The sequence below is a fragment of the Chelonoidis abingdonii genome, chromosome 1, assembly GCF_003597395.2.
Source record: "Chelonoidis abingdonii isolate Lonesome George chromosome 1, CheloAbing_2.0, whole genome shotgun sequence".
NCBI lineage: Eukaryota > Metazoa > Chordata > Testudines > Testudinidae > Chelonoidis > Chelonoidis abingdonii.
Window position 1 is genome coordinate 335,210,007 of NC_133769.1, and position 24,860 is coordinate 335,234,866.

The 24,860-nt window shown below is 44.1% G+C and overlaps 1 protein-coding gene across 3 annotated transcripts in view; it reads left to right on the forward strand.

Moving 5' to 3' along the window:
• Window positions 1-24,860, forward strand: part of ARHGAP20 (Rho GTPase activating protein 20) — a 101,502-nt gene that overhangs the window by 43,047 nt on the left and 33,595 nt on the right. The window contains exons 2-6 of one of the 3 annotated variants that reach the window (XM_032776897.2): window positions 3,007-3,083; window positions 11,001-11,171; window positions 20,176-20,325; window positions 22,614-22,655; window positions 24,203-24,287. In XM_032776897.2, coding sequence (XP_032632788.1) covers window positions 3,070-3,083; window positions 11,001-11,171; window positions 20,176-20,325; window positions 22,614-22,655; window positions 24,203-24,287 — 462 coding nt within the window. In that variant the 5' untranslated portion in view covers window positions 3,007-3,069. The remainder of the gene's footprint in view (window positions 1-3,006; window positions 3,084-11,000; window positions 11,172-20,175; window positions 20,326-22,613; window positions 22,656-24,202; window positions 24,288-24,860) is intronic. The other 2 variants (XM_032776896.2, XM_032776898.2) reach the window with 2 other exon arrangements.

Sequence of the window (24,860 nt, forward strand, 5' to 3'; positions counted from 1 at the left end):
ACTCCACGAAACAGCTTATCAAGGAGATGTAGGGACGGAAGGTGAGGTGCTGATTGGCAGGGCCGCGGTGAACAAGGAGGTTGGGAGTGGCGGGGATAAGCTGACGGGGGGCTGCTGATGTAATATCGTGGGCTCCTTTGGCAATGTAGCATGGTAAATTCTGGCTCCTTCTCAGGCTCCAGGGTTGCCACCTCTGGTTAAAATGATTGGTTCATGAAAAAATGCTTGCTAGGAAGCAGGATGCAGGTCCCACAGGTTGATTGCATAAAGACTTGGCTGGGATGCGGTCTCAGCATTATTAAGTGGCCTCTCTCATGTAAGGAAAATGTATATTTTAAAATATTATTTAGAAATTCAAATATAAAACTTGCTTCTTGTTTTTTTTACATCTCCCCCCCTTCCCCCTTTTCTGGCCAAGGGAAAGGAAATGTTTCTCCCTCCCATTCCCCTCCGTCTATCCCACCACCACACCACACAAACATTTTTTTTTCCCATTTAAAAAGCCACAAGTCTTCTGCGAAGGCTGAGCAGGAGGTTAGGATGTGGGTAAAAATATGGGCCTGCCTGATGTCCTCTTTACACCAGTGGACTGGTGATCGGTAATTAAGGGGCCACCAAATGAAATTAATAGGCAGCAGGTTTAAAAGAAATAAAAGGAAGTTCTTCTTCACGCAGTGCACAGTCAACTTGTGGAACTCCTTACCCGAGGTTGTGAAGGTTAGGACTATAACAGCGTTTAAAAGAGAACTGGATAAATTCATGGTGGTAAGTCCATAAATGTCTGTTAGCCAGGAAGGGTAAAGGAATGGTGTCCCTAGCCTCTGTTTGTCAGAGGATGGAGATGGATGGCAGGAGAGAGATCACTTGATCATTGCCTGTTAGGTTCACTCCCTCTGGGGCACCAGGCATTGGCCACTGTCGGTAGACAGGATACTGGGCTGGATGGACCTTTTGGTCTGACTTGGTATGGCTGTTCTTATGTTTATGTAATGGGTTGCTACAAATAAAGCCTAATGATGACAAAGTAAATATCAACATGACTAACTTTTTCATGGCTGATCAGATTAGCAGAAACCTCTAGTCCAGGGGTTCTCAGACTGGGGGTCAGGATCCCTCAGGGGGTTGCGAGGTTATTACAAGGGGGGTCACAAGCTGTCAGCCTCCACCTCAAACCCCGCTTTGCGTCCAACATTTATAATGGTGTTAAATGTATTTAAAAAATGTTTTTAATTTATAAGGAGAGGGGGGGTTCGCAGAGGCTTGCTATGTGAAAGGGGTCACCAGAACAAAAGTCTGAGAACCACTGCTCTAGTTACTCTGGGACTGTGCAAGGAGCTTGTGTAACAGAGAGAGAACCTGGAAAATAGAAACTCAATTGCTAGGATTAAAAGTTTGCAAACTTTGGTTTTCCTAAAGGCAAATAAATGGTTCTCCACAGACACCCAGTGATTGGCCTTTGAGATATGAAACAAATCCTTTATATTTGTGGGGGCTGGGGGTGGGGAAGGAAACTACAGACTAGTTTGTAACTCTAAAGGGCATTGATTTATGTGCTATGGCTGCTGCAAACTCCCTTCTAGCCAGCTGCCAGCACAACAAGGGGCAGCTCATAGCATGAGAATCTTCAAAGTCTACATAACTAAGCATAGAACTGGAAGGAACTCAGAGGTTCTAATCTTGGCTCTAACACTGACTCTCAGTGCCTTTAAATCAAGCCACTTAATCCTTCTGCCTTAGCATTCTCATCTGTGAAATGTACATAAAATCCATGGGGTGGAATGGTGGTGGTAAATAAATATTCATTGCGGTGATTGACTTAGTTAATGTTTGTTTAGAAAAGCACTATATGTGTGTTTAAAGTTCAGTAGAAAGCACTCAGCACCCGTCCAGTGGATGGGGTTAGTAGATTCCAGACTTCCAATTATTTGGGCAATTGTCTTTAAGAAAACAACTACTTTTTTAATATTCAAAACAATGCAGAAATTGTAGCATCAGCAGCTGGGCACCAATTCTGCTGAACCAGTTGGTGGCTAAAAGATTCCCTTCTTACATACAGTGTAAAAGGTTAGACCAACCCTCTGCACAGTGATATGACCAGGTGGACAGGATCAGTTACATGGGAGGGGAAAACCCTCCCAAAATGGCTAACACTGGCTCCATCCCTATTTCGCTACATCCTGACAGTAACTGTAACACATTTAGCAGAGCTGTAGGATGGAATAACTTCAGTAGTTATTCTCCCAGCAGCACCATAAAGGAGAGTGGAGGGATTTTATGTTTGTTGTTCCTGAAGCTTATTCACAAAATTTAAAAATCATCTGAAGATGCATCAGGATTTAGGATAGAAGACTGGGAGTCAGGAAATGTGGCCTCTATTTTTGACTTTACTCTTTGTCTTCGGGCAAGACACCTAACCATGCTGTGCCTCAGATTCATCTATTGGTTAAATAGGAATAATTCTTACCTACCTTTGTAAAGCGCTTCAGTTATATAAGATCAAAATGTTTTATTTCATTATGCATATTTGTGGTGCCTAAACTCTACGGAAAACTGACAAAAATAGCTACAAAGTTCTTATTCTGGAGAGAAGGCTAGAAGAGAAGATAGACACTCGGAGATTAACCTAAAGCTCAGATCCAAAGTGCATTGAAGTCATTGTAAAGCCTCCATTGATGTCAGTGGGGTTAAGATTGGGGCCTTTGTTATTACTTAACAGATGCTACGTTAAGTGTCTGCGTAGAGCAAAATATTGGTATTGTACTCTGTTTTCCCCTGTGAATAAACGTTAAAAACCTACATCTCTGTTGCACTCTGAATGAAAATAAACATCTCAGTACTTACATCATAAAGATGTGGTTAGCTTGGAAACCCTCATGACAGCTGTGGGGATGAGAAACATTGGTTGGCTGTGTTTTTGTGCTTCCTAGTAAAGAAGCCGTCCTAATGAAGTGGGCATTGAGATGTTTGTTTTCATACTGAGTGCAATGACATCGTATCTTTCAACAGTTAGCTGATTCTTCGTGCTGACTCTGAGTAGCCCCTACACCTCAGATTGCAGAGCTCTTTAAAATGGCACTGAACAGGTGCATATTTTGATTCAGTTAAAAATAGTGAGTGAAATCCAGACTGTATTGAAGCCAACAGAAAAATTTCCATTAACTTCAGTGAGGCCAGGATTTTACCCCATCATTTGAATTCATTCTTGAATAATTCAAAAAACCGCTTTGTGGACTTTCTTCAAACTTTGCAGCAGAGTTCACCTGTTGACTAAGAACATGCTTTGGAAATTTCTGCCCCAACGATAATATATTTTGCAACTAATAAGCAACTGACAATAGAGAGTTAGTTAAGGTTCAGATGGCATTTCCATTTTATAGCATTACAGAAGCAGTGCTCCACAAAGGAAAGCAATTGTAGATGTTCTCTTTGAAGGATATCTGTCTAGAAAAAATGGGGAATTGGATGTTGCGGCAAACAGAATTTTTCTGCCAAACAGATTACTAGAAAGTTGACTATTCTATTATTTAAAAAAAAAACTGTAGTAATAAAAGTAACCAGTCATAAAATAATTAGTAAAAGAACAGGGAAAAAGTCTTTTAAAAATAATTCTCAGCCATTGATCTATCAAGAAAGCAATAATACCTACATTGAAAAGTGATGGGTGATTTTCGGGTGTGTCTATTAAAAGTGGCCTAATTTTCAGACATGAGCATTCCAAGGTGTACCAAGCTGATCAACCAGAAACTGGGGGTCCAAAATATCCTCTCATTTAAGAAATTTTAGGCCTACAAGTATAGTTAAACTGTGTGTTTTAATGATTTTCTGATGTGAAAGAATGCCAGTACAGTGGAACTGTGGTTTCATTCATCTCCTGTAACAGGAACAGTTCAACTATATGGATTAAACAATTACTTTCCAAAAGATATTTGTATCAATGCTGGAGAGTTTTCTGCTCCTTTGCTATGGTTGATCAATGGGGCTTTTGGTTGTAAGGGTCCAGCTGAAAGTAATATCTTTGATTTTTCTTTGTTGTCAAAGACTGTCACACCTTTGTTTGGTGCCACTTGCAGGCAGTGTTGCAGCATGTGGGAATGCTATTGGTTAAAAAAGAGCCATTGTAGTCAAGGTCAGAGGTGAAAGTAAGCCGGTACGGCCCAGTATGGCGTACTGGCAAAAGCCAGTACTCCGTGCCGGACCACACCAGCTTCCGCGGCGGGGATTTAAAGGGCTCTGGGCTGCCCCAGTGGCTCCGGTGGCCTGGCTGGGGCTGGGATTTAAAGGGCTCTAGGTGGCCTGCAGCAGCAGGAGCTCTGGGCCCTTTAAATTCCAGCCCCAGGCCCTTTAATTTGCCCCTGAGCCCTGGAGACTCCCAGCCACCTTTTCAGCTGGGAGCCCCTGGTTGATTTAAAGGCCCCGGGGTTCCCAGCCACAGCCGATGCCCCAGGGCCTTTAAATCTTGAGAGCCCCCGCCTCTTCCAGTTGAGACCACGCCTCTTCTGGATGAGGCCATGCTGCCCTCAGTACTCAATACCGATAAGTCCTGTAAGTTACTTTCATCCTGGTCAAGGTGCAGTTCTCATTTGGATAAATAGCTTAGGTTTTTGCATATCTTCAAACTAGAAACAAATATAATCTGCCTGACCTGCAATAGCATTGAAATATCTAGTAGGACTTTCTCTGTTTACCTGCATGATGGAGATTGTGCTACTATGCCGTATTGTGATTTAGGAAGTTCTCTGATTTCTGAATCTGATGTAGTAGTCATTCCACTACAATGATCAAAATGCATCTTGCCCATACAAGCCTGATCCTGAAAGGTACTGAGCACCCTTTTCTCCCATGAAAATTAATAGAATCAAGCCTTGTAATGTGACTTTACTGCTTACAAAGGATTTCACTGCTTTACACCCCTGAAGGTATGTCTACACTACAATGCAAGACCAAGGTTAGTGGGATTTGAATCGGTGGACCCTGGATTAGAGAATCCAGGGCTTGAGCGTCCCTAGGTTTAAGCCCAGGGCCACACTGCAGCATACAGACCTGAGTCAAACCAACCAGATACCGTATTCCCTAGTGCCCTCCTGAAATGTGTCCACTCTAGCCCTTTGACTGTGGTGCAGTGTGGGAAAACTCAACAGTCCACTTTGCATGTCACAGGACGTTTGAACAGCTCGCCAGCACAGCCTGCTGAGCAGTCACTTTGGGCTGCTCGCGCCCGACAGCCGAGCCAGCAACATGGAGAAGGTGCCATTTGAAGATCTCTCTTGCGCTTTCATTCCTGTTTCAGGAAATGGGCGCTGCTCCCGTGAGATGCTGGTGAACATTTTGCTGGCATATTCTTACTCATGGAAGGCACCTAATGGAGCAGGAGGAGGAGGAGGACCCAGTCATTGCAGACTCAAAGTGGCTGATGCTGCTCATGACACTCAGTATAGTTGCTGATGCCTCCTACATAGACTGGTGCTTCTGGAGCAGGGACACAAGCACAGACTGCTGGGACCACATCATGTTGCAGGCCTGGGATGACCAGCAGTGAGTTGAGAAATTTTGCATGAAGAAAGCTACATTTCTGGAGCTTTATGAGCAGCTTGCCCTGACCATAGAGAGACGTGCCTGAGGTCACTCTTGCCTGTCCAGAAGCAGGTCGCTATAACCGTCTGGAAGCTGGCTACCCCAGGCTGCTATAGGTTGGTTGCCCACCAGTTTGGTGTTGGGAAGTTGACTGTGGGTACAGTGGTGACGGAGGTTTCTGAGATGATCAGGCATGTGATTTACCCAAAGGTGATAGGAATAGAAGAGATTCCTGAAGTAACTGCTGACTTTGAGGGAATGGTGTTTCCAAATTGTGCCAGGGCCATTGATGGGACTCATGTCCCCATAGTTTGCCTTCCTCAAGGAGCACGAGTACATAAACCACAAAGGACACACCACTGTTAGGCAGGCGCTCACGGGCCACAGATCAATTTATGATTGTCAATACGGGCTGCACTGGAAAAGTTCATGATGCCAGGGCTTTTTGCTGAACAGGAGTCTGTATTCATGGACAGGCTGGAACACTATTCTCACCTAATCACACTGTAATAAATGGAGTTACTGTCTCCTCCGTTATTCTGGGGGACCTGGCATACCCCCTTTTGCCTTGGCTTATGAAACCATTCCTTAATATCAGGAGCCCTGGCATATGACCGTTTAATTACACGGTCAGCAGGTGTAGCATGGTTGCTGAACGTGCTTTTGGCAGATTGAAATCCCGTTGGAGATGTCTACAGAGCTGTTTGGATGCCAGTGTCATCAACATTGTGTGCATCACCGTGGCTTGTTGTGCTCTTCATGATCTGTGTGCAGCCAGAGGTGAGCGATTTCCTGCAGAATGGATCTATGGCAGGGATGGATTGTTGAACCACTACCCTCAGTCAGAAAGTGCACCTGCCACAGCTGGATGCAGCCAGGCAACAGGAATCAGGGATGCTCTGTGCTCCCATGCGATGGGCTTGCATGGGCTAATGGAAGAGGGAGAATAGCACATTTATGAATGCACTTGGGGGGTCGATTGGGGTGGGGTTCAGAGTTTGGGGTTGGGGAGGGACATAGGTGCTGGAACTAGAGGTGCTGGAGGTGCTGCCACACCCCCGGCTTGAAATGGTTTCCGTTATGTACAGGGTTTACAGTTTGGTACAAATTGTACCAAATTGTTCCAGCACCCTTGGATAGGGGGTTGATTGTATGCAATATACTTATGTACCTGACTGCTTGCCAAATGTGGGAGGGGAAAGAGGGTTGACTCACGGTGTGGATTGATGTAAGGAAATGATTGATGTATGGATCGATGTAGTTAACTGTGTATTGAGAAATATTGTTTGCATACTAATTTCTAGTTGTCCCTGGTTAGGTGTTTACCTTTATTATTTGAAATACACATTGTATGATGTGATGTAGTGATAGCAATACACATTCTTGATCAAATAAAAGGCTTTATTTATAAACATTAACCCATTGCCAGGCAGGCCAGCTGCCATCACCACACAGAACAGCATTAACCAAAAAAAGTGCAAACAGTGAAACCACGTACAAGCAGAAACAACCTATTGTTTCATGTTCTCTGACAACCACTCCCTTCTCATTTCCTCTCCTTCCACATTTGCTGTGCACTGTGCATAGTGGGAGGAAAGAGATGGGGGAGGCATCCACAGGGGTGAGTATCAGTATGGGGGACAGTTGCTCTGCCCAGCTGGTCAAAAGGGCCCAGTTACATGGGCCACCAGCCATGGAGTTGCCCGAGCTGTTTCTGGACTGCTGCACAAGGTACCACAAAGGGGACTCAGGCCAGGGTGTGGGTGCAGCAGGAGCTTGCAGTCATTTGTGATAGTAGCCATTCAAGCAGTTCTTTTTTCTGGGCTTTGTCATCCTCTCTTTGCAGTTCCTGGAACAGGAACAGCTGCAAAGCAAGGATATAAAATGTTACTTTTCCAAATTGAACTTCAGTATATTTTGAGAGGGATGTTTCAGGCCACAGAAGTTCCCCAGACACAGCTGGGTTAATCACAATGAAAGAAGTGCAGAGACAATGATAAGTTTAAAAAAAATCAAAGCTGCTTTAAAAAAATTGTAGAACAGTTTGGATTTGAGGGGGCAGTTGGTGGCCATGCTACAGGATTTTCTATTATTTCAGGCCTTCCACAGTTTGGTGAACATTAACAGTTCTTGTGGGCTTGTGGAAAAGGGAGATGTTGTTGGTCTCATGCTGCTGGTGGGAAACCAGCAGTGTATGCAACCAAAGTCTTCCATGTATAGTGACTGAGCAGGGCATCTATAAGTGGTGTTGGCTGGTAAGTTACTGAGGTGGCCCTGGAAAATAATCCTTCCCCCAGCATGTCACTACCTATCTGGAGTTCCTGCTTCAGGAAAAGTTTGCAGCTTTCAGTACCTGGGATTGGGTCAGAATTCAAGAAGAAATTAACAGGATGCTCTGTTAGCTTCCATATGACTTAGCATGGTATGAATGAAACACCTACAGCTAGCCCTGTCAGCTACCCCAGCTTGTGGGGCCCAGGCTATGGGGCTGTTTAATTTCAGTGTAGATACTGGGGCTCAGGCTTTAGCCCGAGCTCTGGGATCCTCTGCCCTCATGGCATTTTAGAGCCTCAGCTGAAGCCCGAGCCTGAATGTCTATAGCCCTGGGGCCCAAGGTCTGCAAGACTGAGTCAGTTGACATGAGGCACTTGCAGGTGTTTCACTGCAGTGTAGACATACCTTCACAGGTTTCTGTTTGGTTTAGTTATAATAACATAACAACATGTTTTTATTCTAACAATTGTCATTACTCACTTCAAAGCTAAGTGGGCATTGCGTCTGCATCACATCCACCCTAATGGAGGAGCTCTGCCAGCCCAAAGCATTAATCATTTCTGCTTCATTTGCTGGGCTGAACACTAGACGAGTGAGTTCATATAATGGGGTCCTTGATAACGTGACCACAAGTGTTTAATATGCTGAATAACCAAAGTCCAAAGATTTCAAAGGACAGGAGTCTATGAAGTGATTCTTGAGTGTTTCCATAGTTACCCTCCGCTGAAGTACTGTAACTCCTGTTATGAAGCTCTTAACCCAATGTTCAGAACTGACCTGACTGAAAAGCCTGGAATATCACAGTTCTTGGTGTGTGGTTGTTTAGGTAACAACTTGAGAATGCTCCCTGTGTCTGAAGTAATAGCTACTCCTGGTTCTAAATACATTCTGATACTGAGCCCCCAGTACTGTGTTAGGACAGAATTTCTCAACATAAGGGTCACAAACAGGGGTCACAGCCACGTAGGGTCGCAGGAACAATTTGTATAGTGGGGGTGCTGAAAGCCATTCAACCAAACTGTAAACCCTATGATGGAAACTACTTCAAACCAGGAGGTGCGACAGCACCCCTACTTCCAACACCTATGCAGCCACCTTGCTCTCCCCCTATTACCAGATTTGTGAGGAGGTGTTTGAGGGAGGGGAGTACTGGATATACAAAGAGTTGAGAACCGCTGTGCTAAGTGTTTGACATATAAGGAGATTGATCCCTTCCCGGGTGCCCTTGACACCCTTAAGTATTACTGGAGAGGGTGCAGAAGTGCTGTGCTGCAGCTCTGACCTCGAGAAGGAAGTCTGGCTTAGCTACCATTTCTTCAGGGGGCTCCTGAGCAGCCCATGCTGGCACAGCCCTTGGAGAGGGTTCAGCATTCTCTCCTGCACCCCTCGCCAGCCCAGTTAGCTGACTAGTTCAAGGTGAATAGGGCCATGCCCTTTTTGGGCAGTTAATGCCTATGGGGCACTAGAAAGGAGAAAGGTTGGCAGCACTTCCAAGCCACATTGTGGCTGGCTGCTGTCTGGGGAGAAGGTGGGGCTGAAGAGTGGCTCATTGCACCATCCCTCACCTTGCCCACTCACATAGTGACCTGCCCACTGTTGCATTATACTAATGTGAGCTCTTTCTTCTCTCACCCCTACTTGTCAACACCCTTTCTGCATAGGAAGGATTAGGCCCCACTCCCACAACAAGTAACTTTTATTTTTTGCATTATTCATTTTTAAAGCTCCTGCTCCTCCCTCTGTCCCAAATAAAATGAAGGAATGATTTTTAAAAATGCAGATCTTCAGCCACGACTAGGATAAATATGGGCTTTCTCTGGCAGCTCCTCACCACCTCCTTGCAGATCAGTGAAAGTGAGTCACGCTTATGTAGGCTGATCAAAGCGCTTGTCCTTTCAGCACCAGCTGTCGGATTTCCTAAATCAGCATTACTGCTGAAGCCCTCCAAGTAATCCAAGTGCAGGCAAAGGGTTACAAGCACAGGGAAGCAGCCAGATTGTGCAAGAGATTTGGGAAGACCTGTGATCTTATTTGAGAACACTTTCTCTGCTTGCAATCTTCTTTTTGCATGTGTCTCCTTACATTTGTGGCTATCCTCTTACAAGGTCCATCCTCCTGCCATTGACGTCAGTAGGAGTTCGCCATCAGTTTTGATAAGAGCAGGAACAGGCTCAGTAGGAAAACGCTTTACTTCTACCTAGCTCTGCCCTGTTTATTCTTAGCAAAATAAAAGGCCACACACTCTGGGATGTGTTTTTCAAAAGTGCTGAGCACCCTCAACTCCAGTTGAAGTAATTGGGAATTGCAGGTGCTCAGCGTCGCTGAAAATCAGGCCCTGTCTGCTTAACATGTATTTCACGTTCTCTGCGATGGCAACAGGATTGGGTAGCAGACATAGAATTACGTCTTGCAAGAGGCTGAGCACCTTCTGAATGGTACTGAATACACTTAACCGCTGCTGACTTCACTGGGAGCTAAGGATGCTCAGCTCCTCCCAGAGAAACTCCTCATCTTGTAGGAATGAAAACTTTGCTTTATTAATATACAGGGAGTTACGCTTGTAAAGAGCCAATGCAAAATGACCTTTTCTGAATCAGTTTGTAAATTCATGGCAGAATTTTCAACAAGAATCTGACAATAAACTATTGATATTAGTGATAAATGCAGTGGGAAAATAATTTACCAAGCTGCCAAATTCTGTGTAGTTTAGGTCCTGCATTATGAATACTTTGAAAGTTGTGTGGTCTGTCACCAGTACATCCTGATCTGATTGTACCATGTTCATTTTTTCAGTATTGGTCTCTGCGACTCTCAGTATGAGTTTGCAATTTTAGAACGTTATTCAAAGTTCCACACACAAAGGTGTGCTCATATGTTCCTTGCTCCAAGGCACATTCATTTATGGGGAACCTACGATACGTGCAGTATTTTGTTAACAGTTTGAAACAGAGTTGCGGGGGTTGTGTTTTTAATTATTTGCTAAGTGCTAACAGTGTGCTTGGTGCTGTACAAGATGCACAAAAGTCAGCATCCTTGCAATATTTTAGTTCATCTGTGAATTAATTAAATGTTTTTCTGTCTGTTCAGCAATTGGTATGGGAAATCTCTGCCATTCTTCGTTGTCTCTGATTTGCTTCCCTTTATTCCTGCTGCAGGGAAAGCTGCTTCTCCCCAATCAGTCCAGAAGCATGTCCCCTCGTGCAGTCCTTTATCTGCCCCAACAGAGCCTTTGTACTTGATGGTCATGTGCAGTTGAAGACGGGTCTTCAGACCCAGGAACGGCACCTTTTCCTCTTCACAGACATCCTTGTTGTTGCCAAGTCCAAGTAAGTATCATTCCTAAGGGAATATTCTTGCAGAGCAGCACCCTTCCTCAGTACAGCATCCCATGAATTTCCCTAATGCTATCTTCAGTAGTGAATCTTCCCTGGATTTCATGAGAGCTTCTTAGTCTGCCAATGGGAGTTGAGCTCCTAACTCCCTTAAGTGCTTTTGTACACTCACAAATCAGTCAATCCAGACTAGAATATGGTAAAGGAATCATAAATTTGTACGTTAATTCAATATTGGAGGGTATTTTAGAAATGCTGCCTTAAGCTGAGAGTGGGAATGTTGTCTAGTGGATGGAGTAGGAGTTAAGCATCTTGAGTTCCATTCCCAGCTCTGTCTGTAGCCAGCTGTCCAAACGTTGACAAGTCATTTAAGCATCTTGGATCTCAGCTCATTCATTTGAGAAATGTGTGTAATATCACTGTCTACATAACATGGTGTTAAAGATTTAATACGTGTCTGGGAAGTCATTTGATATCCGCAGATGATTAACGTTTCTATAGAAAATTTAATATTAAAGTATTATAGTGAGCATTTCTGTCCTCTTGGAATTATCTTTCAAATACCATTTCTGGTGCGGCAAAAAAGGTGGTAGTATTGAGGGGGAGCTGTTTATGTGTAATCAGGCTTGTTGTTGAGCTCAGATTATTCATTCTACCATTCGCAATTAGATCAAATTTACAAGATGGATCTAGCATGCTAGCCTTTTGCAGCAGTTGTGGTTTAAGGCAAATCTTAAGAGTACTTTCACTTGTTTAGCGTTTTTCATATTTTTCCTTAACGCATAATGTACCTTCGTTCTCTGTAAGGCACCATGTGCTTACTTTCAGGAGGGTGGATGGTTTAAATGTGAATCTTGTGCTTGTTGCAATACAGCTTTACCCTCAAATGGCTATTTTAGAGGCTGCTGGGAAGAGCCAATATAAATCCATGTTTTCCATAGACATCTGAGCCATGTCTGTCTGAATCACATATAGTAAACATAAAACCGCTAGTTGAATTCCTTCACTTTGTGGATATTTTATTTCAAACACATATCACTATCCATGGGGTGGTGAACATCGATAGGGCTCGGTCCTTACACGTATTATTATTATTTATTATTTGCACTGCAGTAGCACCCAAGTGGGTCAGGGTCCCACTGTGCTGGGTGCTGTATAAGCAATGTACTAACTCACGCAGAGCAGTAATTTACATGTATATTTATTATTAATAGTAGATTTGTATTACCATAGTGCCTACATGGCCTCTAGGGAATGGTAGCTAAATACACAGCACTTAATTTAACATGGAGGAGAGTCGTAAAATTTCTGAAGGAGTTGGAAAAAATGAATGTTTTTTCCATGTGTGAATTTGATACAAGTTAAACCAGCTCAAAGTAATTTAGGGTTTAAAGAGGAATAAACAGAGCGGGGTTCTGGTAATAAGAAAATGATCCTCCGTTCCTATTGGTTGTTAAAGGTAGTAATAAGAACAGTATTTTGAATATTACTTGGTGTGTCTTGAAGTACCGATTGGTATATGATCTATCAAGCTGTTCTATCAGCAATTAATATTTGAATCCTATATCGCTAATGGGAACTGTTTAAAGTCAGCAGTTGCCAAAAGTTATGCAGTATCATCTGAGGTACTGTAGTTATTTCCTATTTTAAGTAGTACATATAGGAAACCTGTGATGCACCATGTACCAATATATGGTGATCAGTGTTGACTTCTTAATGTCTGATGTGAACTTAAGACTGTAGTGCACCGGAGTAAATCTGAACTGAAATGAGGATCCTGTTGAATTTGACTCAGCTACAAAATTATTTCCCATAAAAATGGCTAATCTGTAATAATCTTCTGTGTTAAGTACTTCTCTAGTTTTGGTGGCTGCATGTGTCTAAGAGACATCTTTGTCTTTCTTTGGACACGTGTTTCTCTATATTTAGAGGTACTCCTAATTTGCAATGTATGTGCAGGCTCAGCCCAAATCAGTCACCCTGGAATCACAAAGGAATCTCATTTATAATTAGGTTTTCATTATCAGTAAATGGGTCCAAGTTTTTTCTTTAAAAAGACCTCAGCAGGCTGTCAGCTCTCTGATTCCACTCCTGTAAGATGGTGGAGAAGTGACGAATACCAGTTACCCCCAGTGAAGTCTATGGGAGTGGAAGGTGCTCAATACCTTGCAGGAGACGTTCAGTGCCTCAGCAGGTTGGGAAAGGAGATGTGCAGTATGGGTCAGTGGATAGGATGGGGGTTCTGTTCCCAGCTCAGCAAATGACTCCCTGCATTTGACTTTGGACAAGTCACTTATGGGTTTTTATAAAGCATCTCTGCAAATTAGACAGTTAACCTTTCAGTTCATCAGTTGACCAAACGGTTAAAAATATAAATATAAATAAATATAGTGATAATATGCAGATGCTGGGATGCTGAGGGCCATACCAAATAACTAAATAATTAAACATTTGCTGAACTTTTTTGAGTTCTTTGAGATCCTCAGATGACCAGTGCAATAAAAGTGCTAAATATTATCAACAAATATTATTCATCACCTGTTGTTGTTCTGTGAAAGCTTTTAGTCTGTGCAGCTCATGGACTCAGTTTCCTCTTCTGTTTTTGACTATCCCTCCCCATGAGATATTTACTTTGGTGTTTCATGTGTAAGCGGGGGAATGGTCCCACTATTGCGGGGATTTCGCTGCTTCTGCATACCCTGCTGAGTGTTAGCGAAAGGATCTGAGTCCTCACTCCCACTTCCTTACCCAGAGGCCCTCTTGCCCTTGAGGACTCCCTTCCACTCTCCTTCTGGCAGAGTCCTCATACACATACAAGGCTGGCCAGAGATCTGGGGGGCTTCAACCCCCAACCGCTGCTATGGTCACCTAGGACAGGGCTGGTATCCCCACTCCGGGGTACTATCTTTTGCACTGCACACCTCCCTGACCCATGATAACATAACAATTAAGGCAAATACAAGTTATTTAATTAAATTCAATTATTAAAGAATAAGGAATAAGAGTTAAAAGGAAAACACATCTGGCTGATCTGTGGCAGAGAACATCACAACAGTGTCGCTGGAATGTCAGGAAGTTCCAGTCTGTTCCTTGTAGGTCGAGGACTCCTCTCAGGCCTCATTGTTTGCTGCGGGGACGCGCGGGTTCACACTTGCTACTGGACGCATGCCCCACACTCAGGCTTGGGTGGAGAGACGTTCTCAGGTGCACCCCAGCTCTGTCAGGTTTACGATCCCCCTCCAACGCTGGCCAGAGCCCCCTTCGGCACAAGAGTCCTCCTGTGCTGGCCCACTGCCAGGGTCCCTCGCTCTCCCGTGCTCACGCGACCCAGCTCCGGACTTGCTCCAGCCTCTAGCTCCCGCACTGCAGCGCCATGGCTGCTGCTGCGGCTCTGCCTTCAGCTCCCTGCGGGCTGCTTCTCTGGCCTCCTCTGGTCAGTTGCTACAGCTTCGCTCCCAGGGCAGGTCCTGCTCTGTAGGCTGCCTTCTGTCGACACTCTCTCAGCTCTCACCTGTTTCCTGGGCTGCTTGTCTGGCACCCTCCCTGGGCTTCGTTTTTGCTGCAGCTCTCCTCCCAGAGCAGGTCTGCTCTCTCTGGGCTGTGCTCTGGCTTTTTGGGCTGCAGCTCTGCTCCTAGCAGCTTAACTTGGACCCCCTGCTCTCTCCTTAGCTCGGCCCCACTCTGTCTGACTCAGACAATTCTAGCTCACACAGAGGGCAGGACCCCCCAGCCTCCTGACTCCTTGATTAGCCTGCCCGCCCTGTCAATCAGGCTGATCTGGAGCATTGGCCTCTCAACATTGATCCTGGAGACTCAGTCTCAGTCTCCTGATTTCCCATCGACCCCTCCCTTTTTAGTGCTGGGAGCTAGCAACCAAACATCTCCACTGAATGTTAGTAAGGGGACAACAGTCCCCTTACAGTTGGATCTGATCTTCCCTGTGGTCGGAGAGTGTTTCAGGTGGCTCCTGCCTAATGGTCACAGTTCACTACAGGGGCCATTACGCCTAGTAATGATGGTTCAAGGTGGTGGTAGTCCTGCCTAGTGGCTACTGCCAGGGCAGGAGCAGGGGAACCTGAGCCCTCCCTCTTCCACCGGGTTCCGACTCAAGGCTCTCTGAGACTGACTCAGCTGCTCATCTGCGTTTCTGTGGTGATCAGCTTTGGGCTTCTGGTCCACATCCCCTCCTCCGGATGCTGCGGATCCCTTCGTTCACCGGCTCAATACTGGCTCTCTGGCACTTCCCAGCATGCGTCTGCTCCCTGGCTTACCTGCCCCAGACTGAGTTGCCAGGCTGGCTTTTAAACCCCTCCTCCAATCTGAGCATACCTGGCCATGATGTGGGGGGACAGGTTCTCTTTAGCCCGTAAGTGTTCCTTAACCCTGTGATCGGCGGGTGTTGCAAGGGACTCCTGCCTAGTAAGAGGTTGATACATCCAGTCACACTCCCCTTCATATTTATGTTGAGTAGAACCTTCCTTGCATTCTGCACAATACGGCCTGCTCAAAGTGACTAAGAATGGGAAAACTGAGAACTTTAGGGTTATTTGTTGGTTTGTGTCCACTTTTATGCAAAGCATTGATTTAAGCAACTTGTTCCCCACGTTTTACTCATTCCCCTTCTCCTGTCCCTTTGTTCCCCAAGCCTCCAATTCTAAAGAAGCTGAGCACAGGATTTTGTACATTAAGGAGGGAGAGGTTTAAGAAACACAAGATACTGCTTCGCTTCACTTTGTTCTTTGCATCTAGGCATGTACGTTCTCTGTGGAGCTAGTCTGGAAGTAGAAGGGTCCCTATGTCACAAAGACAAATCACTCTCTTATTCTGTTTCCTGTCACTCATGCAGAACTAGCTCTCACTTGCATGACTCCGGCTTGGTTTTTTCATAACCCAGAGCACTCGCGTAACAGACCTTGCATTCTAGGTGTGTGAGAGTGTGAGGGAGTAGAGAAGAGAAAGCATTAGTGAGGGACCTGGGAAAGGGGAAAGACTGCGAACACCCAGATAAGGAGCAGGGGTGGCTCCAGGCACCAGCGCAGCAAGTGCGTGCCTGGGGCGGCAAGCCATGGGGGGCGACCTGCCGGTTGCTGTGAGGGCAGCAGTCAGCCAGCCTTCAGCAGCATTTCTGTGGGAGTTACTGAATTACCGCCAAAACCGCGGGACCGGTGGACCTCCCATAGAACCACCGCCGAATTCTCATGAGCGACAGACCTCCCGCAGAAATGCCGCCGAAGGCTGGCTGCCTGCCTTGCTTGGGGCGGCAAAAAACATAGAGCCACCCCTGATAAGGAGGTTGTGTGTTTCCTGTGATTGTAACAAAGGGCTGGGAGCCAGGAATACTCTAGTTTCTAACAGAGCCACTGATTCATTTTTATCACCTTGAATGAGATAATTTGAGCTCTTTGTGTCTCATTTAACCCAGATATAAGATTGGATACAATACAAAATTTGATTCTGCAAATAAACTGTCCTGGATCTTATGCAAGGAAAAATCCAAGCTTTATGGTGAGTGTTTGGGTTTTAAAAAAAATCAAGTTATATTTACTGCCTCTCAAGAAAATTTAGATAATTTGGGGGCATTTCTCTTCAATCTGGACTGGAAGTAAAGAGACTAGTTGATTCCAGGTATGTAATGGATGCCCTGCTTAGCTGGGAAAAGCAATTGAATGGCTTGTTTGGAGTTGTGGATAAACTCGGTTTTTTAGAATGTGTACATATCAAGATGGAAAGCATTTGTTGTGTTTATCTAACACACAATGCCACCAAAACCTCATGCACACACTGAATACAGAAGCCATCCTGTTTAGCAACCATTGGTCAACATCCCGTAGTTCAACCAAGGGTTGGAATTTCACTGACTGTGATCCCACCAGCAGTCACTCTTCCTGCTGAAGGCTTTTGATGCCAGATAGAAGAATCAGATCCCTTTTTAGGCCGACCCTGTTTTATGCAAGAGCTGCAGTCTCAGACAGTAATCCACTTATCAAGTCAGGCAAACTCCACAGCAACAATTTCCAGGCAGACAATACTTTACAGAGCTACAAAGTCAGCTTGTTAGAAGCAAATTAACTTGGAGAGGGCCACACAAGGGTCCCTTTCAGTTACTTTCACTATCACCAAAGTGGAGTATCAAAGCCTTAAACTTAGTCCATGGTTGTGCTATATCTTTGGGCACACACAAGTAAATCCTCCTGTTCTGCTGTGGCCACATGAGGATTTAAGCCATGTTTACTCACTGTTGGTCGGCTGTAGCTCCCCAGCTGATAGTTTACAAGTGTTTCTCCTCTGCCAGCCTTGTGAAAGGAGAACGTACGAGAATCCAAATAAATTGAGACTAGGAGGAAAAGAGAATACGCTAGTTATCTTATTGAAAGATCCTTGATCTCCAAAACAAAGTTTCTATGTGCACTGTGTTGGTAGCAAGTTCCTTATCTTATACGTTGGTTTCCATGTGCCAACAACTACAGATAGATGCTTTACTGCTGTTTGTGTCTTTGTTTTTAAAAAAGATTTCTAATGATTGCCCACAGGTGTGTTGTGTGGGTTGTAGAGCTAGAAGATTCCCTCTCAACACACACATTTGGTTACTGTTCTGAAGTCTGGCTGCTTTGGGGAAAATTAGTAGGGGGGTAAACAAATGGAATGATGGTGGTAGTTTCCCAGTGGAGCCATTAACATTTTTGTCAAAGCATCTATTAAAGAGATTAACTAACCTAGTGAGAAGTTAATCTTCCATCTGTTAATAGCAGGAAGGTACGGAATTGCCATTTACTGAAAGCAAAAGGAACTAGACTTGCCATGCTGGTATGAGAGAGCTAGGCATGTATTGGCGTACCTGCGCCTTCAGGTAGGGCCCAGCTGTGCACCATCTAAAGTCAGCAGTTTTGCTGTTGATTTACTAGGAGCAGGATGGTGTCCTATATCTGCAATGTAAAAACAGGCATATTTTGGAATGGTGTCCATTTGTTTGCTTGAAAACAAAATCCATCTCTCCTTAGGCCAGTCAGTCTCTTCCCTCCCCACTGGTTAATATTGAATTTTGATGATAGCTGATTTTGAACTGACCAGAAAACTCTGATATTTGGCCAAGAGTCTCAAAACTGGGGGCCTAAAGTTAGGCTCTATTGACAGTATTTAAGCACTTAAATAAGTGGCATAATGTTCAAAAATGCTCACCTCTCATTGACTGCAGAAAGGACCTGGCAGATGGGGATGAAAATGGGGGGAGGGCTGCCTGTGAATGAGGGAAACAAAGGGGTAGGAGGGGAAGAGAGGGGAATTACTGAGACTCAGTGAGTAGGGACCCAGCTGCAGTCTGGGAAGGAGGGTCCAGGGGATTCCTACCTTCTCTTCAGTCTAATCCTGGGGGCTGCAATGGTGGGCCCAACGCTTCCAGGCCCCACTCTTGTGTCCTAGTTTACACAGGGGTGGAGCCCCCACAGTATTTCCGTTGCAAAGGCACCAAAGCTCCCTGGTTCCACTGGACCATGGATAACTTAATACTTCTCTGGCTCTGTTGACTTTAATGGGACTGACTTGACATGGATAATAGTTGACAACTCTGGCTAACCCGTGGGAATTTACACCATGGACTCCACTCCACCAATTCTGGTCAATACAGCATCTCTGTGTTTGTGTGGGCCCCTGTCACTATTCACTCTTGGTTTTGTGGGGATCCAGCACTGTGTGTTGTAAATGTTAAGACAGTAAAGTACTAGGCAAAATTTGCACCTTACCAGAAATTGGAAGAGGAAAGACTGGGCTAAAAAACAAATTCCTGATGTAACACCGCAGGTGTCAATGGAGTTACACCAGAGATAACTTTATATTATTAGATCTTATGCTTAGTTCATTAGACTTCACTCCTATACTTTGTATTTGTAAATTTTTTAAACAATTCATTCCATGGTCAGTCTAAATATGATTATGCAATATTTTTGACAGTAGCTCTTACTTGCTCTGTTAAAAAAATAAAAAAAAAAATCCAATCATTTTATGAGCAAATTGAATCAAGTATTACAGATTTGAGAGGCGAGATGCACAGTGGGTTACGAATCTTTATGGCAGAATAAAAATAAAGATACGATTTTAATATGTAACTTCACAATATTCTACAGACATTCTACTACTTTATGCCAGTGGCTATAGAGATATGCATGCAGGATCCCTTTTACATTCAGCTGTGGAAATTCACATTAATGCCGGGTCATCAGTGGTACAGTATCCAGCCGCAGCGGTTTTCAGAATTTAAACTGAAAACGTCAGAAGTCAGAGCAGTGAGAATTTAGCACAATCCTTTTAAACCCATGAGGTTCAAGTCCTGTCCCGTTTCAGACTTAAATAGTTCGGTGTGACCTAAATTAAAAACCTTGTAAATGAGACTAATCCTGAAGAAGGTATTCCAGATCCTCCACAGTTCTAAAACTGTTTATTTAGTGTATTTATTTCTAGAGCACTAATCACCATAGTAACTAGGCACCATCCCCATCACCTTCACGATGGTGAACTGAGATGATGCGCTCTTGTTTGCAGTGCTTGACTTAACACATCCTGGTGGCAGACAGGGCACTTTCTGGGAAGGACCCTCATCTCTTGACATTTCTTTTCCTCCTTGTCCAGAAGAGGTGGAGTTTGACTTTGTAAACCCATCTGTTAACTTGGCCTTTTGCCTAGGGGGTGGTGATTACAGTCCTTGCTTGTAGTGATTGTGGGTTGCATCTATAGAGTTGAGTTGGTTGATATCAGCTAATTTGTTATGCTTTTAATAATTTTGATATAGTGTAGGGCTAGGACAGCCAAGAGACGTCTTTATGTGGAATGGAAAGTAAATTGTATTTATCTGTAAGCACAAAAGCCCAATAAAAGATTGTATTTTTCTAACTGAACAAGTGTAATCTCTCCGTTAGCTCTGATGGAAATTGCACGTCAGCACCACAGTATTTAATAAGTTGGGTTCTTCTGGTTTCATGTGTCTAATAGCTGGCATTTCTGCCAACAGGTCACCATCTCATTTCAAACTAAAGAGCCAAGTGCGTCTCTGTGAGATGTGGACGGCATCCTGCATGGAAGAGGTCTATGAAGGCAGCACTAACCCGGAAAGGTCCTTTGTTATAGGCTGGCCTACCACCAACTGTGTTGCTAATTTTAGGTAGGAATTGAAAAGTGTATTTGCTGCTTTATTAAATTTAGGTAGGTTAGTAATGTAATAAAAATATTACAAGTGACGTATTGTCTACACACAGGCCTGGAAAGCAGGGTCTCTGTGGCTCCGACGTAGAGTCCCTCTGTTACCTTGAGACAAGTCAGCTAATCTCTTTGCCTCAGTTTCCAGATCTCAAAAAGAGTGGCAGTGGTACTTGCCTAGCTCTTATGGGTGCGCAGAAAACTGAAGATTTGGCAAAGTGCTATATGATTTGTGCTGTGTACATGCTTGGTGTTAACTGTCTGTCTTGGTTTTTAAAAAATATTTCTGTAAATACCTTGATTACTTAGTAAGGCTAACTACTGAACAGGCACAGCCAGGCTGTGTCAGCCCTTTCCAGGGGTCAAAGAGTCTATCATACGAGCCTGCAAAGGGGCAGAGTTTGCATTGAGTGCAAGCAAGAGAAAATAAGTTCAAAATTCCTCCTAAAACAGGAACTCTGAATATTAACAGGCATGAGCATTGAAATCTGTTTCTGCATGGTCTTTGCTGTGAGGGCACACTATGGCCATTAAGGCAATTCTGGCCATGAGGCAGATTTTAGTCTCTGCAGGAAGGCTCCCCTGTCACTTGGGAAAAAGGAGGGGACCTTCCTCCTATAAATCTGTGGTGTCCAGCTAAGCTAATTGGGCTGAGTACCAGAAACTGGATTTTGCCTCGTAATGGAGAGCAAGAGATGAGACCTGTAGTTCTGTTTTTATATTACATTGTCTGTAACCAATGAGACTGTTCTGCATAAGTTGTCCTCTGTAATACTGACTGGTTTTCTTTTAACAGAATAGGTCTGAAACAAAGCTGAAATTTCTATTTTAATTAAACTCTTGCCAATAAAAATGAGCTTTGATTTACAGACAGTAGCGTATCCTTTAAAGCTAGAAGGAAATAGTCTGGCGTGACAATGACACCCTAGTCAAAAGGGAATCCTAGATTGTATGTAAGTAGTGATTTCATGTCCAGAGGTAAACAGGAGATCTGAAGAGTTTTATACAAGTCACTAAGTAGAGATAAGTTACAGGAGGATCTGCCAATCAATGAAACCAAAACCAAAATTAAAAAGTTGATCAAGTGTATGTTTCTGAAGGAGAAAAATTGACGAGGGATTATAGTTTCCTAACTATCAACACCAAAAATTTGGAGAACTGATTTGCAGAAGCAGCAGTGGGAAAATTTTCTTCTTTTTCTAGGGCAGGATTTTGTTCAAGAAAGTTTGAAGTAAAATTAGGTTAGGCTCCTTATTACTGTAATTATCCTAATAAAAGAACAATCATGCATATAACTGGATAGCTTAGTACCCTTCAAAGTATATGGGTGAGATAAAAGTTAAAAAATCTTGTGTAAAATGGGTCCTCAGTCCTCACTGGGTCCTTTTTAAGTACTAGCCTACTGTAAATTAATAAGATAAAGCATCAGAACGGGAGAAGCTTCACCAATCTTTATACCAGCAATACCCTTAAACTCAGGAATTAAACATCTAAGTATAAAGTTATCCCGTTTTTTGTTTGTGTTATCAGCCTGTAGCTTAGGAGACTAATCATGTTTCCATTGACTTCATTGGCAGAACTTTAACTTCTGTGGTGAAAAACTGAACACTAGGATTTTACCCAGATCATATTTTTTCAATTTGCAAGGAATCAGGTATTCACTGAAAGTTGCAAATCATGTCAGTAGTTGTCAAGAGCTCCCCTGAGACAGTTGCCCCGTGGAGTAGGCTCACTTCAGGTTTACAGAAAATAAATTAACTCTGAAATCAAAATAGCTACCTGGCCATTAAAGACTTATTTGATGTGGACTTTCACAGAGATCCAGAGCAAATACTGTCAAGGTTAGACCCCTGACTGGTTACTTGAGTTAGAGAGAGTGAGCCTTTCCTGTCTTGGCTTCACCCAGAACTGGTCCCTACTAGAAGTAACCAGTCCTTTCAATCTGTCTGCTTGGCTCTGATTGGCCTCTGCCTTCTCCTGGCACCAGAGGACCAACTCTGTGTGGTTCTCTCTAGGCAAACTTTGGAGCTCTAAACTCACTGCTCTCCTCTTCCAGCAGGACAAGTCCTTAGGACAGGGACTGGCTCTAGGGGTCAGCAAGAGCCTGGTCACTCTGTCACAACAGTTCTTTAACACTTGCTTGTTGTTTGTGGATATGCCAGTGAATCTATATGCTCGTCCATCTTGGTTCTTTCTTTGGCACTCGCATGCTGGCTAACTTCTATATTTGTCACTGTTTTATAATCCTTGCAGTTCCCCAGAGCAGAAGGAAAAGTGGCTCTCTTCCTTGCAAAGGTACTTTATTTTCCTACTTTTATAATACTCATAGAAGAAATGGAAAAGACTCATTCACTCATCTAAACTATCTCTTGCTAATGCAGGATTGTTCCCTATAGTGGACTTTCTAGAAAGAATGGGCAAAATCCATTTTTCAAAACCTAATCAGTCAAGGGGGATTTTGGGGGAGGCTTAAGTACATGGATCTGGTTTTGTCCCATTACAAATAGAGATGGGCAGAAACCTCATTGGCTGGGATTTTGTGTTCCAGGGTCAAAGTTCTGGGAGTTCAGATCTGCGTCTGTTTGTCTGGATCCCCAGACTTCATGGGTTGGGAGTGGATCAATCATTCTTTCTTGGAATTATTTAGACTTCCCACTTTTTTTGTCCAGTTGTTTTAAATGTTCTAAGCAATGGGGCTTCAACCATCTCCCTTAGGAGACTATTTTACAGCCTAATGCATCTTAGTGATGGGAAGTTTCTGCTGGTATTTGGTGTAAATTTACCCATTCTTAATTTCATCCCATTCCCCTTAGTGATGTCACTCTGTATCGTCCTCAAATACAGCTGCTCTCCTTCCTTGCTATTTACACCCTAGTCATCCTCATAGGCAGTTGTCAGTGGTCCCAGGTAGTCACTGGATTATCCTATAATGATTACGATTTAATGTACCAGTCAACAGGTTTATCCTCACTTGTTAGGGTAGTTTCCTCCTTTGAGCTGGATCTCTCCCTCCCACAGCAAAACCCATGAGAGAGAGAGAGCTGCACAAAGGAGTCCCCTGTGAGGATTGTCCTGACCTGTTGGAAATAGACCACAGGGTCCCACCAGTGCCATTGGAGTGGAGGCCATGTACCACTATGTGGCTGGCTGTGTGCCACCAGCCATTCTGGCCCTGGTCCCTGGCAGTGAGGCTCCAGTGGGGGCTGTGTTACCAGGACCTCTTCTACCCACAGATGATCCCCAGGACCCTCTTGGGGGGGATCCCTGCCATGGAGGGGGCTTTGCGGAAAAGGTAGTGCAGCCCTGGGATGCATATTTTCCTATTGGGGAATCTCCATAAGGTAGGGGGAGGGGTATTCCCAGATCCATGGGGCAGCCTCCAAATGATCTGGGGCAAGGAGAGGGCAGTGGTGTGGAGATGACTGAGACCCCACTTCTGTCCAGAAGAGAGGGAGACTCCTGTGCAGGGATTTCCTTCGTATGCAAATCTGGGGGAAATGATTAGGCCCTTTGCTAGCAGAAGGATGCTTTTTATTTTAGTGGGCTGCCCAAAAAGCGAACCATTGTGGAAGCAGCATTTAGGTTTCAGAGGGGCTTTAAACCTTGCTCGTCTATTGCTCATACTGGTTTCCACCACCTATCAGCTTTATTCATGCAAAAGTGTAATATTTTATTGGAAACCCTGGTCAGTATCCATACAATATCGATGCATCATTTCCCCCTAAGATCTTTGTGCGTATGATAACCTTGCAATCACAGCTATTATTTGGGTTACTAAATAAAAATATTACCAATTTTGTTAATAACAATGAAAATGGTGTGGTCTTTGCTTGTTTTGTTAGTCGAATCAAAGAAGAGAAAGAAAAAGACTATCCCAAGAGCATTCCGCTGAAGATCATTGCGAAGGATGTCGGAAATTGTGCATATGTAAGTGTTTCTGTGCTGAAAAAGGGGACTAAGTCTTAATCGCAAAAGACCGGAGTGATGCTGAGCGCACATAATTCCTAGTGACTTCAGTGGGAGACTTAGGACCCCAGCCCCTCTCAGGATCCAGCCCACTATAACGGATTGGGCCATGGTGAATAATGAGCTGAACGAGTGTGGTGCTGTGGCCAAAAGGAATAATGTGACCTTTGGATGAATAAACAGAAGGATCTCAAGTAAGGAGGTTATTTTACCTTTGTATTTGCCACAGATGCCTCCATATCTGGAATTCTGTCCCCAGTTCTAGTGCCCGCAATTCAAGGAGGATGTTGATAAATTGAAGAGGGTTCAGAGAACAGAACAGCCACAAGAATGATTAAAGAATTGGAATGTAAGAATGGCCATACTGGGTCAGACCAATGGTCCATCTGGCCCAGTATCCTGGCTAGATCCCAGTATCAGTGGCCAATGCCAGGTGCTTCATAGGGAATGAACAGAACAGGTAATCACTGAGAGATCCATCCACTGTTATCTGCTCCCAGCTTCTGGCAAACAGAAGCTAGGGACACTCAGAGC